This window comes from Buceros rhinoceros, unplaced genomic scaffold, assembly GCF_000710305.1.
Source record: "Buceros rhinoceros silvestris isolate BGI_N320 unplaced genomic scaffold, ASM71030v1 scaffold40506, whole genome shotgun sequence".
Taxonomy (NCBI): Eukaryota; Metazoa; Chordata; class Aves; order Bucerotiformes; family Bucerotidae; genus Buceros; species Buceros rhinoceros.
In genome coordinates, this window is record NW_010420091.1 from 13,897 (window position 1) to 33,059 (window position 19,163).

Consider the following 19,163-nt stretch of genomic DNA (forward strand, 5'->3'; position numbering starts at 1 on the left):
AGCTTATTGAAGTATAACCCTCAAAATGGAATAACTCTAATTCTTTTTTCATCCGTAAACATCAGGGGCCTCGACAAAACCAGACCTATTTGAAATGACATCTCACTTTGAATTGGGAAAATTTGTATCACCTGTTTCTGGATGCCTTTGACTGAAGTGTACCCCAACTGTCTCCTTGCAAAACTAAGAACTGACTGAAAGGGCTGTTAACATTCATACGCAGCTTAGATACCTGGCTTGCCACAAGGTAATTATTACATTAGCTATGCATCTATAATTAACAGCACACGATTGGGAGAGATTCATGCTAGAAGTCAAACTCCAACACATTTACTCGCTTCAAAAAGCACTTTGCTGTAGAGCAATCACTGTTTTCAATGCCATTGCTTGCAGTGCTATTTAACAGCAGACAAAGTGATGCAATTAGGTACATTTTGTAATGAACTTGGTCTTTACCTGTGTTTATAAACAGGTTGTACACACATCAGGATGTAGCATATATAAACAAACAAACAAGTTATAGAGAGATCCAGATCTCTCAAGGATAATGCACTACCTATCTGCACAACACTTAGATTTACTTTAACCATCAGAATATCAAGTCCATGGTATCTTCATGGTCTGTATGTAATCCTGCTAGATAATGAAACTGCTGTTATGGTTTCTGCTATTCCTGAGACAGATATTGTAAGCACAAATTTAAGTTGTGAACTTTTCTGACAATTCTGGTCGGGAATGACAAAACTACTGAGATACCTTAGTCCTTTCTTCCTCATGGACAAGCTAAAAACACTCTCTGAATAAATTTCAGGCAAAGATCTTTTTTTGAGAGCAACTATAGTTACCGTACATTTGCTTTGCATGCCTGAAGACCAATTGATTTGCAATTCTTACAGAAAACAGTAGAAAGAAACATGTAACACAGTTGCCTGTCTTCCAAACAATCAGGGCTATGAAGTCAGTGTCCAAAACTTAGAGCCACCTGCTTCCACTAGGTGGGTACTAATTTTCACTTCACAAAGTCATACAGTTAACCATTAAAAGGGATACAAACAGGACTGGTAGGTCACCAGCAAGACATCGGAGAGGCAGGAATTTAGTTCCCTCCTTTGCTCTTTTCTTGTGTTACCCAGAGAGGCAATCAGTTTATACATACCTCAGTTCCTCAGATCATCAACAGTTTCTTTAGTCATATACATGTTGTATGGCTATGACAGGTTTTCGTGTGATGTAGTAATGGAAAATAGAGAAATTTCCCTTTTATAGGTACACTTGTCTTTAACCTGAAGCAGCTGTGATGTTTGCAAGCATACTTTGATTTTAACAGATCAAGCATTACACAAACAGAAACATGAAAAGGATATTACAGGCCCAAATAAAACAACTGCATCTTTGAAAGTTTTAAAGACCAGAAACCTTAAACATGGAATTTGAAACAAACCATCACCATATTGTGTACAGTACTGCTGATATATCATCCTGCAGTTAAAACTAAGTCAGATAAACAGCTTATGCTCTGCTTACAAGATACTAGTACAGCAGAGACACATTTGAGTGTTACCAAACAGAAGGAGTAAAAAAGGTTTGGATAATGCCTTTAACTTGTGCCTTCTGTAATGGAAACTCTGGATCTAAAGAAAACTATGTCCTGAACAACTTGTTCTCCCCTTCAAATATTAATGCATGACTTTTTTCCATAGAAACTGGTGAACCCACTCAATCTGCAACTAAAACATCAAGTCATAACCAAAAACCATACAATCCCTGACCTCACTGCCTCCATCTTAATTTCACCTCATTGCTCCTGTGTGGTATAGTAGTCTCAATTGTTAAACAAAAATCTGCAAACTTGTTGAGACAGTACTTATGCTTGCCTCCAAACTGCACATAGTATCATATATATCCAATTAGTCACCTCAAGAAAAGCTAGAAGCATTAGCATAGCAAACAAGTACAAGAACCTTTATACACTTTTTTGTTCACTTTCTTCTGAAAAACAAAAGAGTCAATTCTAGTGTTACGGTTTCATCCTAGGAGAATGCCACAGACTGCAGTGGACTAACACCTGATTTCCATTGACATGCACAAGCAATAGCTATTTGTTCCATAGCTATTTGACGACTTGTGTTAGAATATTTATGAATCTTTAACTGAGATTTTTGCCTAGATAGCTTTCCTTTCACATAAATATCATCACAGTATTTTATCACCTGGTTTAGGTACTATCAAAAGAGTGCTAGAGGATTTGCAAATTGATCCACCAAGACTAGCATCTGGCCTCCATAATAAGGTAATGAATGCTTGCAGGTTTCCAGCAAATGCAGCAGAATATTTTAATTCACATATTTTAAAGCACATCAACTTCTAAGCATTCCTTATCACTCAGGCAAGTACTTACAGGGTCAGAAGGACCACAGAAGTCTCTGAACACTTTTGGAGGCTCGGACTGTATAATCTCCATTGCTATACAAGGGCCTGAACACAACTCTGTAACCATGTCCTGGAAGAGAAACAAATCTGGGCATTAGCAAGAGTTATATTCCTTCCCAAAACCAGACTCAAACTTACAGGATGGAAACAATTAAGAAATATTCATTCATTTAGGAAAGATAGATGTGAAACAAAGATGTCATTAGTATTCACAACCAAAGAAATGTTTTTTATTTTGCTACTTGGTTTAAAAGGTGGAGATTGAGGTAAATTGGCTATTCAGCTTCAGGAGGATACTGAATAGCATGCAACAGCACCCACAATCCTTTAAATTCTTTTGCAGGCACATCCTTATTGACCTGGACCTGGATTTCACAGACATAACCCATAACTTGCCAAACTAGATAATCAATGGAACACCCTTTGCTGGGTATAAGCCTGAAAAATCACACTATGTTCAGCCAGTTCACAGCCAGCAATGTACTTTGCAGGTTCCCTACAGGGAGCACAGTACACAGCGTTTCCAAATACACACCCATCTCATGGCTTTAAGTCATTAAAATGTCTCTTGGGCTTTTGGTTCTCACTGTGTTTTCCTCACATATTACTACAGAAGCTGAAACCCACATGCCAACATTACAGAATCGAAAGTGGTCTGTGGCACAACCTGTAAGGAAAACTTTCCTTGATCTGGCAACATACTTGTGGTGTACCGGAGACACTGTACCACAATCTCAGTTACACCGAAATCATCCGTTTCCCTGGAGCCCCCTGAAGTGCAAAAAGACATCATGAGTTCTGAGTGGATGATGAAGATGGGTCTTAGTTTTCTTAAGTTTATATTAACTCTGGGCATTAGTGCCAATTTGGAGTTTCTTAATTAGAGGTATAGGTTTCACAAGCAGAAAGAACTTATTTTGATGTTCTAGTCTGACTTCTTTCTTTAAAACATGCCCTTACAATTGTACAATCATCTAGAAATTTGGACAGACAAGTTTTAAACAAATAAGGACAATTAAAAGAATCAAAACCAATCAACCCCAAGAAAGGGGAAAGGAAATAAGGAAGGACAGGGTAAGACAAGCAATTGCACCTAGCAGCTATGGACGGGTCAAGGATGAGCCATGGCAAAGAACAAGAGTGTACAAAGTGGGTAGAAAAAGCAGTAGAGAAAGGATTAAGTCCTCCTCTGCCTTTTATGAATTGTGATGGAAACTAAATACACAAAGACTCCAAGTCAAGCATTATTCCAAAGAGTTAGCATCTTCATAACAGATTCCATGCTGAGAGCATGTGCTTAATCTCCCCACTCTGAAGTCAACTGGACTGAATTTTAGCCAAGTGCCTCTATCATCAGCCTGATCCTAGGAAAGGTAGGTAGAAGTCTTCCTGAGAGGAAATGAAGGGAGTGCAGACTAGTTTCATGCTCTACAACATGAATAAATACTTTAATTCAAAAAACTGCCAATTCACCAACAGATCCTCAGTTAAGAATGGGTCAAAGGTCAATCTATTTCATTCTGTTAAGAAACAGTAAATTGCCACAAAGTTACTATTCTGTACAATTTCATTGAATCTTGTAATATAACTGTTAACAAATAAATAACTGTTAACAGGAAAACAGAGAAAAACAGTCTTTTAGTTGTAGTTTTTCTTGTTCCTTCCTTTTGTGATGTTTCTATATCAGCACTGCCATCTCACCAGCAACAGCAAACAACGCGAGCAAAGTTACTCCTGCCTCCTTCAGTACAACACAAAGCTGAGGACTGAAGACCAGCTGCCAACAACTACAGCACAGGTTCTGTGTGAGATAAGGTTGGTCTCCTTCACACAGCCTCACCAAGTCCAGGGTTGAACTTAAATAGAAGACACTTACTCTGGTAAGACTCCCGGCTACAGCTAAATCAAATTTTCTTTAGCAGATAGTTTATTCATGAAATAACGTGGCTTATGGTCAACCAAAACCATTCCTCAAGCTCCATCAAGCCCAAGTGTTTTTTATTAACAAAGTGGATTCTGAGCTTAATCAAAATAATCTCTCTCCTTTCCTCCCCCCATTTTCTACTTTGGCTACAGCAGAAAATACAAAGCAAAATAGCACAAAACCTAATCAATAGTAAGCAAAATCCCATATAACAGGTACCAACAAAGCTAAAATTTTGGGCAGTTGTTCAGCTTTCTCTTTTCACAGAGAAGTGTCTTATATACTATTTAACTGACTGACAAGGAGTAGCAAGAAGAAATGGGAGTACAGTTTTTGAAAAGGATTCCTGGATGCCAAGTATCTTCTGTGCTGAGTTATTTCGGAATGATAATTAGAATTCAGAATAAAACAGACGGTTCTGAGTCACAGATATAAGAGGTCATATTCTTTCTTCGATACCCTATTTCACAACACACATCTTCCTGTTTAGCCTGCACTGACAGTATCTATTGCTATTCCCATATGTTCCTTCTCTAGATCCCTCACAACCATGATTAGCTTTCCTACATTTTCCTGTTTTGCAGATACCCTCAGTACACAGAGACATTAATTTCATTTCAACTGAGTGCATCCAGCACATACAGCTTGCAGGACAGAGCTCTAGATTCTCACTTTTCTTCAAATCCCATCTAAAACGCATCTTCTTTATTGACTTATCCTGTTTAAATGTCACTTTCCCTTCTGAGTTACTCTCCAATTAAATTATATAACTAAAATTTGCAACTTATCAGGAGGTCAGAGATTGTACAACAGAGCTGCAGAAGATGGTTCCAATCTGGTTCAAAGCAGAGACTTTTGCAGTACCGCGGGATTCTTCAGGTCCTAAAATATTGGTCTGCCATGTATCTACAGGTCTGCCTGTCCAGTCTCCCTTTGGTCCTATCAGAGGAGACTTGAAGTGTGTTCCCCAATCTGCAAGAGAACTAACGGTACCCCAAACCTATTTAAAAAAAACATCTACAACCCCTGTTGAAGTAAGTTAGACTAAACAATCATACAGGGGGGCGGGAAAACGAAAATAAAAATGTCATTATCAGAGTAATATTATTGAGCGTCTGCAGTAATATTAGTAACTGTTTCAACCATTTAAAAATTAAGGATAATTTGCATAGTACATAGTATGGCAGTGAATCTAAACTCATTACTATTTGTAAAATGAACCAAAATCCCTGACAGAAGGTGATACAGAAATGCAAACTTGTCTTCTTGTATTTCTTTTGTTCTGTCTGCAGCCAGAAAATTTTATGTGACAGTATAACAAGGCAAAATAATATATACAGTCTTAGACGTCCACTAGGTTTACAGTGTATCTTACATTTCTTAAATTTTCTGAAGATCAACAAAAGTCAGATCAATAAACTTCAGAATTGCATAAAATAGCATAAAATGTCATTAGGAAAGCATTTAAGTACAGCAGCCCCATTGTAAATGAAATAATAAATACGTATTCTGGTCCAAACCACTACTGCAATATCAAATCATAGCTCTACCACAACAAAACAACTTGTCTAAGGTTTGCAGGTTTTTTTCACTCTGTATTTTACAAATTCCTTGACTGAACAATTTTCACAAAAGACTGTCCTTTCTTACAACACAGATATGACAATTTTCAAGACTAGTTAGTTTGTTTGAGAATAAGCTAGGACTGCTCAATACCAAGTTCCTAAAAATTGTATCGCAATCCCAAAACTCGAATGATGTGACCGCTTCCTCATTTAATCATATTTGATTTTTAAACAGATTATTCTCAAACTTATACTTACCATATATTCAGGGACAACACCTTTGTAAATCTCATAAAATTCTTCCACATTTGCACGCTCCAAGTTGAACTAAGAAAAAAAAAAAGTCATTCAGTCTGCCTTAAACAACAACATCAAAAAATACACAGATACTCCTTCTTAACTAGCAAATATAGCAAATATTCAGAATACTCTTGTAAGTTTTACTAGGTAAAGGAATGGTTTTACAGCTGCAATATGAAGTTTGTCAACACTTAGCCAATGATGCCACAGGCAACATGGCACACAGTATCATCTTCCCCTTTAAATTGAAGCAGACAACATATGTTGGCTGATGCCACTAAGACATGCAAGAAGATCTGTTTGTTGCACAGTAAAGGAAAATGACTATTCATCATTTGTGGTGGGGATGTGAGTCATAGGGGGATTTCAGACCTCAAAAGTTTCACAACAATCAAAGGGCAGGACTTAAGAAACTACTCTTGGAACAGACTCTGTGTTAACTTCCTTTAACTGCTAGGGTGATCGGGGTGTCAAAATCCTTTAAGTTTCTTTTAAAACCTTCCCCTAAATTCATACTAAATATATATTTTAAAAAATTGAGGGAGCATATTAACAATGATTTCTCTAATCTTAGCTAGTAGATTTTGTAAAGATATCTCAAATTGCTTCAGAGGAGACATATCATTATCACCCTTCTAACTACAGGGAAACTGAGATATGGAGAAATAAAGGGTCTTGGCTCAAAGTCGCTCAGCAATGAGAAACAGATCAGCTGATCAAACAAATAATAAGACACAAATATCACAAGGACAGTGCTGATCTCAAAACACTGCTACACTGTCTGCCTAAAGGTTTTGTATTAACGGAAAACACCTTTGCATTGCTGTGAAGCTCACAGAGCACTTCTCCAACTTCTGTTTATCAGAAAAACATACACAAACAGAAACCTACCAACTGCAAAGCCGAGATCTGAAATCCTTCATCGATGATTGCTTTTATAATCTTTCCAGCTAGCCCTGAAGACATGAAAGGCAGTATTTAATTTTAAAAAGCAGTGTTTAAAATTGGAAGATATTTATGCCAATATATCACTTACATTCAAACAAAAAAATGAGTCTTGTGAGAGGAAGTAGAAAGCAGAGTTGATTTCACATACTCTATGTTCTAACTAAGGGATGTGTTGATGATTTTAAATAACTAAATTCTATGCGGCTGTTGACAAAGATCTCTACCAGAAAAGGTAATTAGTAAAGCCTTTGTTTTTCTCAGATCAAATGCAAAACACTCAGCTGCTTCAAGATCAAGTTTTATATTTTTAATTAAGTTCCACCAACAATACTGATGCTTAAAGAATGATCAATTCAGGACACAGGCTGCTTATTTTGCTGGGTTTATACAGCATTCACCAGAGTGAGGGTCCTAATTTAAGGTAGAAACAATACAGAGTGATAATAAATATTCCCACTAAACCAGCACAAAAGTTCATATCCTCTGTGGGAAAAACATATCAGTGCAACGTAACCTGCTGCTTCTAAGGTTATAACTAACAACTATGTCATTGCTGATCGTATTGCTTGCTTTATTCTCTCCAGAATGCAACCTCAAAAACTGAATGACACTGTAGAACAGAACACTGAACTTTGGAGAACAAGAATTACTGATTTTCCTCTGTTTATTTTAGATTTGCCTGTACTGACAAGATCAGGCCATTTCTAAGATCACGTCAACCACACACAGTACTTCGTGTAAGCAAATTGCACAGAATTTTTACAGAATGTAAATGCCTGTCCTCTAGTACAATTTGTGAGAAACTACACATTTCTGGACATTTTCAGAGCAGAATTAATCAGAAAAATACCCTGTAATGAATGACAACAGCAGGCTTTGACTCCTGGTCATTAAACCCTTTTATTAATTAGTCTTTAAATAGCAGGATTTCTTAGCACTGGATAAATACAGTAGATGAGAATAAAACATATCTGATATCTAGGCTCTAGCACGCTCAAGACCTAAACTGTACACAATCTAATACCTGTGGCATAGGATTGGTGAGCTTCCTACATTAAAATGTCAGTGGAAGCTCTGAGTAAATGAGATGGATAATTGGAGTGCTTTCAAAAACTGTATTTACAAATGAGAACAAGAAAATCTGTCCCTGAAGCATCCCCCACCATATTTTCACATTAAGGTTTATGTGTGAAAACCTTAAAGGGAATACCTGAGATTCTGATACATACTCAGTCCGTTACTACAGAATGTACAAACAAGCAGAGGCAGCTGCAGTTTCTGCCATCCCACTACACCGTTACACCATGGCTCACTGATACCACTTTCATTATAACACTCCTGTGAAACCAGGAAAATATATTTCCCATTTTTTCAACGTGAAGAAAAAATAATGTAGCAACAAAATGTTTGACCAAGACTATGTTAAAGAGAGAAAATAGACCTCTAGCTTTTTTTTGTCCATGTTGCTGGAAAGCCTGGGCAGTTCAGATGTTTCCATGCACAGTTCCAGTGAGACAGCCTTGACTTCAGAGATGAATGGCCAGTTTATAAAGAGATTAAATGACTGGCTAGCATCATTCAGGAAATAAAGAAATTAATAAATAATCTGTGATAGAGCATAAACATTTCCTCATTCTCAATCTTCAGAGCCAGTACTCTAGTCAAGAGCCACTGCTTCACAAGAAACCAGTAAGGAGGGAAGAAAGGACAGCAGCAGACAGACACCACCACTTGCAGGCACAAGGCTACCTTGGTATGAGAAAGCCGCTTTGCATGACAGATCTCCATTTTACACTTCATCAGTAAAGAATGGGCCACTTACACAGGCCTTGGCAGCTGGCAAGAATCTAATTAAAATACTCATCACATAGCAGGTTCTGGGGTACTATGGAGATCAGCTTTTTACAGAACTTTTGTCATCCGCAGTTTTATGAGCTGTAAGCAAAATTTACGTTTTGGAGAAAAAAAGGGGGACTCAAATATTCAGCTTTCTTGGCTGTTTCTCTAGCTATAATAATTGAGATTTTTCTTCTCTGTTAAGAAGAGACAGGCTGCTTTAATGATACAAAAAGAAAATAGGAATGTATTTTGCATAAAGATCTTTAATACCACATTTATTTAATAATTAACTGTGACAAACCCAGCAAGATTTTCCTCTACATTGTATTCCTGAGTTCACTCTCACTCATCAAAGCAGCAGAGTACCTTGTTGCTTCAGACAGATTGCCCACAACTGCAACACCGAAAAGACTTAACTAAAGGAATTATTGTCACCATTCCACACAGATACACGTTTTGCCAAAAAAATTTTGAAGTGCCTTGAGAAAGAGGCATGAGGTTTCATTTATGTTTGTAAACAGGGGATGTTAGCACCACTTCCCAGATGTGAGAATGAGGCACAGGAGGATAAATGCCAAGTTTAGATCTACAAATCCAGTGACTTGGCCTTCCTTGTCACAGTTTAGACATCACATGTATCACTTCTCCTAGAGACACTTTCCTTTCAAATTCTACCTGAACCAGAATAGAAACAAGAAACACAGAGGCAATCCCCAAGCAACAGAAGAGTGGAAGCTCCAGGCTCAGCTTGGGAATCATTTCACGCTTTCAGCCAGTTACATGACTGACCTGGGACATGTCCACTCCTTTGTGGGCAGGTAAGGCTGAGAAAAAGAACTAGATAGAATGCCATTTCAACAGCTTTCAACAATTTTTCAACTTTAAAATCCAGATCTGTAGGGGACTTCTTAAGGGACCCTTCAAACAGGGCAAGTGCGTGTTTAAAATGTGATTACAGTAAGAACCCAAATCAAAGCTGCAGATTAGGCACCAGTTACGATGAATTTCCAGTCACAAAGCACAAAAGAATCACAAGCATTACTAAATCCAACCAGAGGAATTTAGTACTAATCCTAACAAATATGAGAGAGCGAGCGCATGCACACATTTTTTGTCTCCTAGGCAGCATTATGTTACTACGTACCTAATACAGGATAGAAGATCTTCCAACATATTTTAACCAGATAAAACAATAGGACACCAAGACCTTATCAGTCACATTGATCTTCTGCCATTTGTATCTCATTAAGAAGCAGAAAGTAGGAGGGGAGACATCAGATTGAAAAATGTTACCTAGTAGCACTTCAATCAAGTGGATGTAACATCTGTTACTGGGACCTGCCAGCCCCAGTACACTACAAACCACCAGACCTATGTCGTTTGTTCTTGTCCTGTTCCCCAATTTAACCATTCCACAGTTAAAAGCTTATTAGACAAGACAGCAGTCTGTCTTCAAAGCAAATCAAGAACTAGCTTACTCACTTCAACCTCTAAATGTCATTTATTAATACCCTTCCAATTAAAAATAATTCCACCGGAACAGCAACAGTTTTTTGACAAGAATACACAAACTGCGATGACTGACTGATCGAGTAACATATTTTTAGAAGTAACCACAACCAGATGCTTAAAGAAGTACTAACTAAAAGTAGCAATTTAATTTCATGTTTATTTTTGACATTTTAAAATGCAATTTTACTTCACAGTACAATGAAAACATCTGATTCCCTATTGCCAGCTGTTAAGGTCCTGTCCCAAAATTACAGAGATTCATGACCAGGCTTGACCCTAAGCAAAGTCCTTTTTGAATTTCAAAGGAGGAAAAAGTAGGACTCAGAGCTGCACCCTCCTGCGGTGTACTTCAGTTGAAGTGCTTGGTAATCCTTGTTTCAGACCACATTGCAAAACACTGCGCAGTAGGAAGTTGACAGATGATGTCCTTCTCTAAAAGTGCACTTCTTCCCATCAGTTGATCAACCTATCCCCTTAAGAACAAGGTTTATCTATCTCTTCTTTTGGAGAGATCTTTCTACTTTGAAATAACGCAATTCTAGACATTCTTACTATGCAACATAAACATACCGTCTCTAGACTCCCAAAAGTTTGGCCATAGTGATAATCTGCACCTATCAATCTCCCAGCCTCGCTGTGTACTGTATGAAAATGGATATCCAGTCATTTCTGTATTTGTACTCTGGAGCACAAAGTGGTGAGTCAGAGGACCTCCTGAGCAACACACACTGGGTCAACAGAGAGAGGAAGAGAAGTTCAATAGTTACTGAGCCTAACCAGAAGGGGGAAAAAAAGACAAGTGGATGCAGACAGAAGATAGAAAGGAACATGTGAGGAAATCATGAGAGAATACTGTTCATAGTGACAGAATCCAAGACTTTCCATCCTTCATCATTTCTCTTTAGGCATTTTATTAAAGAACAATCTTAAGAAGTCTGAAGAGTAGCTTTAGAGATTTGGAGAACTCTATGAACATTGCCACACTGGTGAAACAAACATCAGTTTACAAACAATACCAATTTGAAAACACTAAAAGAAGACAGAAGGTATCACCACTGCTTTACTGGAGAACAGAAGCCAGCATTTTGCTAGCACAAGATTATGCATCCAGACAGTAAATCTTAAGAGACCTTGAAACCAAAACGGCTGAGCATTTGATACAACTGAGATGGGAAGCAATAGAAAGATTCAAAGGGAGTGGAAGGTTCAAAGGCTTAATCCCAGCTGCAATATTCTGAACTGCTAGGAACAAGGCAAGACCACACTTGTGAATGCCGGACAGGGCATTAAGACATAAAATGATGAAAACCTGCAGAAGAAAACAATAAATAAAACAACCACCCTGTTCTAGGAGTTCTTGCACCGGAACAAATGGGAAGAGTCATACTCAAAATTCAGGTAAAAAAAACCCATAGAGAAATTCAAGTCAAAGATCACAGCCAGACTGCAGAAAGTATCTATCAATCTGGCTGTACAGATAAGGAAATTTGAGGAAGAAAGAAAGATTAGGAAGGCAAGATCAATGCCTGTGCAAGACTTATGCTGAACTCCAACTGATGGCAGAATGTTTACAAAAAAAAAAAAACAGAAAGGCTTAGGTTTCTGTCTTTCATTGTTCTTGTGATAAGAGAAAGCTTAAAAAGAAATATCCACTTTTTCTTTTTACTTCTTTCTTTTGAGTTGGTTATTACCTTGTACTCCTTATGTTCACTCTGATTTTTGTTTACTTGAAAAGAAAATGGTCAATCACTCTGGCCAGTAGAATGTCTCTAGGGCTATAATGATTTACTTTAGCTTATTTCTTGAGTGTGAACAAAACTAAATATGATATTTTAGTACCACTGATGGCATACCATATGATGGCAGTCACTATTATAATTCAAACCATCTGTATGGTTACTAGCATTTATTTCTTTTTTCTGGTTATCGCTACCAAATGCTGTGCATGGGACTTTTCATGAATTGTTACAATTGCAGAGAAGAAATGGTTAAGATTATGTCTTGTAGTGTACATTAGCTCATAATTATTAACAGCAATTTTAATCTACTACTGCACTGTCAATTAACTTAACTCTGGAAGTTAAAACCCTCAGGAGATCCCCTATAATCTGCTTCACCCTTTACTCATTTTATATTGCACTTTCTGTGGAAGTTCTGCCAACTCATTGTCCTAGATCAATAGTAAATATACTGTAAGGTCTAGCATTTATTTTAGACTTGGCAAGACTTCTCACGCATGCCTACATTCTGTGTCTTGGCTCTTTTCAGACCCAGTAATCTGTCTTTCTCTGTTTTGAAAAGGGCAGTAAGAGAAGAGACTTCAAGATATTTATCTTTCACTCAAAGACACAGTGAAATTAGACTATGCATCATTGCATTTTTTACATTTTTCTAAAATGTTCTCAAAAACTTCTGGTACCAAAGGTTACCATTACATCACCAGATATCAGGCCAGTGATATATTTTGAATACATATACTTCCTTAATGATTAGATTAAATCTCCTTTCACCTAAATTAGTAAATATGCACATCTTTTCCAAATTTTCTTATAGAAAGCTGTATATCCCTGTCTTCTCTATCTCAGGTTACATAAATGAAACCTTTCAAGTTTTCATCGCTAAATCTCTTATTCTTTTTGCTCTCAGATGATTATGTTATTTTTTGAAACAAAATGCTCAGAAACGACATGGTACCCATGGTACCTATGGTACCCCAAGCTGGGTTCTCACCAGCATTGAGCAGAACTAGTTATTAAAAAAAAACTAAACAAAGTGTGTCCAACATTGTGAACACTGATTGCACTTATGCTATACAAGCACATATATCATATATGCTTATGAGATATCCCTATTCCAACCATTTCTCTACAGACTTTTCACTGCCAGTTCTTTTCTGTTTTATATTTGTGCATTTATTTTCCCTCCTCCATGGTATTGCTATGCAGTTGTTCATATTGTTTCATCTTCTTCACATTGCATCATTTCTGCTGTTCATCAGGAACATTCTGAATTCTAATCACATGCTGCAAAATTGAGGTAGGTGCTTGGTACCATGTGCGAACACTGCATACATGCTCTGTCCTTCCCCATCCAAGTCATTAATGACAACATTGACAAGAACTGGCCCAAGGATGGGTGACAGGATTTCACTTGTAAAGCTCTTTTAATTTGATATGCTCACGTCTGGTGCAATGCTCAGGAAAACATTTAAAGCTATGCAGATGCCTATGTACAGATCTAAGCATACAAGTTACTTCACTTAAAGGAAAATTTTGGTTACCTAACAGCAAGGGACTTTGAAAAAAGCATTTATATTCAAGTCAGTTAGACTATCTGGCTCTCTTTTACCTTCCTTTATAGAAAAGATACTTAAGAGAATTCAGAGATCAGCAAAGTATATTTTCCTTCAAAATACATGCTGATAAACATCCCTCATACCAGCACTATCCAAGTGATTTATATGAAATTATAACTCTTGATTAATCAGTTTCCTTGGTATGAAAGAAGTTTCATTAGCCTGAAATTCCCCTAATCACTCTTAGAATTAAATTTCCCTGTCTCTTAAAGAATGGAAATCCCAAAATGCAGTAATAAAACACTTATTCCTAATGTCTTTTTTTTTTTTTAATGTTAACACTATCATCCCTGAACAGGGATGATTTTCAACAACAGGAGCACCACTAATACAAGTCTACTGAACACTTTCTTCCCTGTAGTAGAAGGTTACTTATAAGCTTCAGTAAGGATTGGCTGTACTATTTGACCTCTTTTGTCTCAGAACTATACCTCTTCCTCTCCCTTCTAGTCTCAAACTGTCAGGAAGGATTTCTGGCTTCAGTTCACCTCCCCCTCTACCTTAATCAATTCAAATATAAAATATATTTTTCAAATTTAAAAAAAATAAATGTTACTTGCCCGCTAGCCACTGAAGTCCAAAGTCAGTCTAAGATAGGAAGCCAATGCCAAGCTGCTAAAACTTGATGCAGTGTGGGGATAGCTGGTGCTTTTCCAGTGGCTGAAGGCCACGATGTTACTGCTCTGGTGAGCCGCAAGCCGTGGGATCTGTGAACTCCTGCAGAAGACTCTGGCTACTGCTGCTGTGAACCGTTGTCAATAACTGGATGTTTGGGCTAGACTGGCTTGGGAAAGGAAGGAGCGAAAACGCACAAATAAGATAATAAAGTCTTGTATTTAGGCTTGTTAAGAAACATGTTAGGACTCGTCCCTTGGTGGAAAATCACTGCCTTTGGGGCAGAGAGTATATAAGGTTTGCTGTGATATCAATAAAGGTCTTTGCTCGCCAAATCTCTGTCTGTTGACTTCCTGACTCTGGACGCGGGATCGTCGTCTGGGACGTGCCTCAATATGCCACAATGCAGGAAATAATCAAGAAACGATGTAGGCTTTGTTTCAAAAACAAACATCTCATGCAAGGAATATCCACCATTACAATTACAGCAAGGAACTTAAAAGAGAGATGGGAGTAGATGGACTACTGCTCTCACGGAAGCTAAAATATTTTTCTAAAAAATGGTGATAAACTGGTAAAGTAGTTTTTTTTTTTAATCACTTTTTCCTAGCTTCTCTAAAGAGATCAAAACTAACCAACCAATCAAATAAACAAAGTTCCAGCACCACCAGCCATCTCCAAACACTTCAAAGCCCTATATATAATAAATTCAAGGAAAACATAAGGAACAAAGTGCATTTAATTTTGCATAAATACATCTTCTGCTTGGGCAAATCCACCTGCATCTGAAAGCGTGGTGCTCTATTAAGTAGATTTCATATGATTGCAGCATTAAGACTGCCATATTGCATGTGGGAACATCCAGTGGCCACATCTCAAACAATCTACTGCACTTCTTTGAAGCCTCTGCAAAGATTTGTGCTCATCCTGCTTTCCATTTTTTTCCATTTCAGATGGATCTGTCTTGAAACAGATCCTTCCAAACTTCTAGTTGTTAAGTGTATCAAGGCTAGCCCTGATGCACTGTTGTACTCAACCTTGGAGACAAGATACAAAGAAAAGTTCTGCCTACAATGAGATGAAGCCCACAGCATCTGCACTTCACTTTTCTATTATGAATACTTATGACAAGCAGAAAATATAGTTTTCAGATTACTTATAAGAAAACTCGTTTCCTCATTTTTTATCAAGTAAGAGAAAATACCTTTCTTAAAACCTTGTTGTTCTAAATTTCCTGAAAATAAAAATGACTTACTCAAACTTTTGTCTAAAAATTCAGGGTGAATTGAAGTTTAAAATTTTTAAAATCTTATCTGATGAATACAAATCATGATAACAACGACACAGCTACCTAGTTCTGAGAATGATGACAGATTTGCACCTCTTCTACCCCATCCTCTTTATCTCTTCCAGCCTGTTGCCTTTCCTGACTACATACATGTAACTAGGCACACTACGGAGGTCAACTGGGCAGTGTCACAGTGATGTCTTCTCTCTTTCAAAGAGGAACAAGTATATTGTGTGTCAGGAACAGCTCTTCAGTTATCTGCAGTCAGACATAAATCTACTAAAATGCTGGATTTTAGTCCTTCTTTCCTCACTCTCTATTGTAAAGCAACTTCATCTGAGATCCTACATAAATAAACCATGTTTCTGTACTTGTTTGAGACTGAACTACTGTCCTTGGTATTCTTTTTGTCAAAGTTAGATTTGTCTCTGCAGCACAGAACCACTCTCTCAATTAAAATTTTTTGAAGATGTCACATAAATAAGGAAATATGATTCTTATGGTTGCCTGTCTTGCAGCATTTTGTTGATCAATATAAAGGTCTATGAATTTCTAAAGCAGTCTAGTAGATATCGAGTTAAGATATGAGCACTCTAAGATCTATCACCCACTCAGTACTGCAGGTCTAACACTGCATTTCCATGGAATATCTGGTCTACTTGGGAAGGACCCACTCCTGCTCCTTTTGTTTTCTAAGAGACTTAAATTTTAGTTGAATAATAACATGGAACACAGGACTGTAACTTGTTAAATTACAGAAGAGGGACAAGGGTTTAACTTACTAGCACAGTCAGAACAAAATCTCAAGTTTAACACACAGTGGGAGAACAAACCTGTCTGTCACATCTAGGAGCCCTCAAGACCATAGAGGCTTCCTTACCTCTAGGCAGGCCTTTTAGTTTGCATCAGATTCAATGAATTCCTGACTAGCAGTTTTGCTTTTCAAGTTCCTGGCACAGTTCTATCCCCAAATTTGTTTTTGACTCTTGACTTTAGGAGAACTCATATCTTAGCTTGGGAGTGCAGAAATGGAGGGCTTGGTTTCACCTCTCAAGATCTACGCTGCATCCTAAAGCACCAAATATAAAATGTAATAAACTTCTGACCTCAGCCTTTATAGCCTGATCATCACTACTTTAATCATTTATTTCCCTGCTCATTTTTCAAAGGGATTAAGTAAAAGCCACACCAAAGAAACTTTACACCAGTCATGAAATACCAAATTCTAATTCCTACAGCAAACATGAATAAACATTTACACATAAATACATTAAAGTTAATCCCAGTCAGTGATGTACAAGGTGCTATTTCTGCCATCAAAAAGAGTCAAGTCATAACTGTCCTCAGGGCATTAAACTGAAGATCATCCATTTTAGAGCATTTATGATTTTGGCTTCTAAGCACTACTGCTAATACCTCCATATCCACTAACATGTGGGTAATTAAAAAAAGAGAATGTCTAAATGACTGCAACTGTGACATTGAATTTGAATTATCAGAAGCTCCAAGCACATGAAGCAAGCGGGTTACTGAACACAGATCCAGGCTTAAATTCTCCAATTATTAAACAATTAAGCCCTACAGTCCTAACCAACACACTAAGGAGCTGTGCTTACTAGTCACCATCCTCCTCAACAGAAAACTGGTCTCAGGAGAAGATAAGGAGGAGGTTAAAAGACACTGAAAAACGTGGCAGATTCTAGAGGGGTCAAACCACATTGGGTCTGCCCAACACACTCCTGGTTGGGTGGATCAAGCCTGCAGAACAAGTCTGCGTGGAGTAGCATCAGGTTGGTTTGTCACTCTTTCAGCTCCCAGTAACGAGGGAGCTTGCCAACTCTCAACTGTCGGCTTTCCAGCCATTCAGGGAAGCACCTCATCTCCACCAAGAGGAGCCACTAGAGAATGAGCTAAAGCCGTCGAGTCCAGAGTGCTGGGCTACATTGTCTTCAATGGCCTTCCCAGCTGTTTTCCTTCTCTGATCCTCCACAGAAGATGCTGACTCCAGACTGACAAAACAGCTATTGTCTTACTTCTTTAAGAGGTGTGTATGATATTGTTCCTAGAGGGGCAACAATACCACCCCTCCAGCATTACCAGCACCCTTGACAGCTGAAGTTAAACTCCACATAGCTCCTCTGACACCCTTTATCAGGCCCCAGGGTTCCTCTTCAGCCTGGCAGACACTTCTAGTACTCTCGCTTACAGGACATAGCATGCATGTTGAGTGCTGCACCAGGTCCTGCTGCAGGTGGTCTGACCACGCTGCTGCGGCTGCCTAGCAACAGGTGTTTCTGTATGCTTGTCAGGAGAGGGTCATCAAGGCCAGAGATAAAACTGACAGTTGTTTTCCACTGCTTTGTCGATGGATAGGAACCTTATAGGACTGATAGAACCTTAGGACTGATTACCTCTACGGTAATCAGTCAGTTTCTAAGAAAAGATTCTGTCTGAGAATTAGCCACTGTGGACTAGAGACTAGATCCAGCCTTTTGACAGCAAGGTAAGCTCGCTGAAGAGCCTCCTAGCTTAGAGCTGTGGTTTATGCAAACCTTTTTCCAGGGTGGAACAAATAGAAGATTTTGCCTTCTAAGAATCAGTTATGCAATGGACCCCGAAGGAGAAAGAAACACAATGAAAAAAAGGGCTGGAAAGCAATATTCAGATCATTACTTCAGTCAAATGTTTCTGCAGAAATAGACTAAAGTCTGTGTAAGCTCAAGTAAGTAAGAGAAGCTTCACACAATTGTAATGAGCAGGTTATATTCACGGTAATTAAATAATCAAGTTCAAAAACTCAGCAGTGCATAGGAAATGGCAAAAAGGTTTATTTTTAGATAGTCAATAATGAAAATTCGTGGAGCACAAATCAGATCTGCTGCTTTGACCCACATAAATTCCTCTACATGCTTCTGCCTCTGCCAAACTTCCTTTTCACAGTGACAGCCATACAGGACTTCTCCAACTTACATTCTCCCTACCAGAAACAGCAGGGTGGACAGCAACAGCTGGAAGCACTACTGCAAGTTGCTTATTTGTAAGACCATGCAGCCTCCTACACTATTTTTCCAAAAGGGAGCTCACTAGTTGCTGTGGTGCCTGTTTCAGTTCAGATACAGCAGATATTGCTGATACAACCAGAACGTTTTGGGTGTCCCTGAACACAGTTGCTAACAGCTATTAAATGCGAGATGAGATGAGATGAGCAGGGTCTCCCTGCTCTGACACGCATTGCTGAGCCCAAATAGGGCAGCCCTTCCTTTTATAGCCGGGCTTCTCCCTTCTTGTTGGCCTGTATCAGACAAGCAGCTGGGAGTTCTGTGCAAATTGTTTGGTCCCCCCCAATCCTTCCAGCATGCTATTCTCTGACTCCAAAACAGTCCAGAC

General features: G+C 38.3%; 1 protein-coding gene across 1 annotated transcript in view; it reads right to left on the reverse strand.

Annotated features, from left to right (window-relative positions):
• Positions 1-2,398: 2,398 nt before the first annotated feature.
• NME7 (NME/NM23 family member 7) overlaps positions 2,399-19,163 on the reverse strand; it is a gene marked incomplete at its 3' end in the record, with an annotated part of 39,423 nt that continues 22,658 nt past the window's right edge. Inside the window, exons 8-10 of the mRNA XM_010139170.1 lie at positions 7,111-7,175; positions 6,178-6,246; positions 2,399-2,500 (exon numbers count right to left, since the gene is read on the reverse strand). Coding sequence (XP_010137472.1) covers positions 2,399-2,500; positions 6,178-6,246; positions 7,111-7,175 — 236 coding nt within the window. The remainder of the gene's footprint in view (positions 2,501-6,177; positions 6,247-7,110; positions 7,176-19,163) is intronic.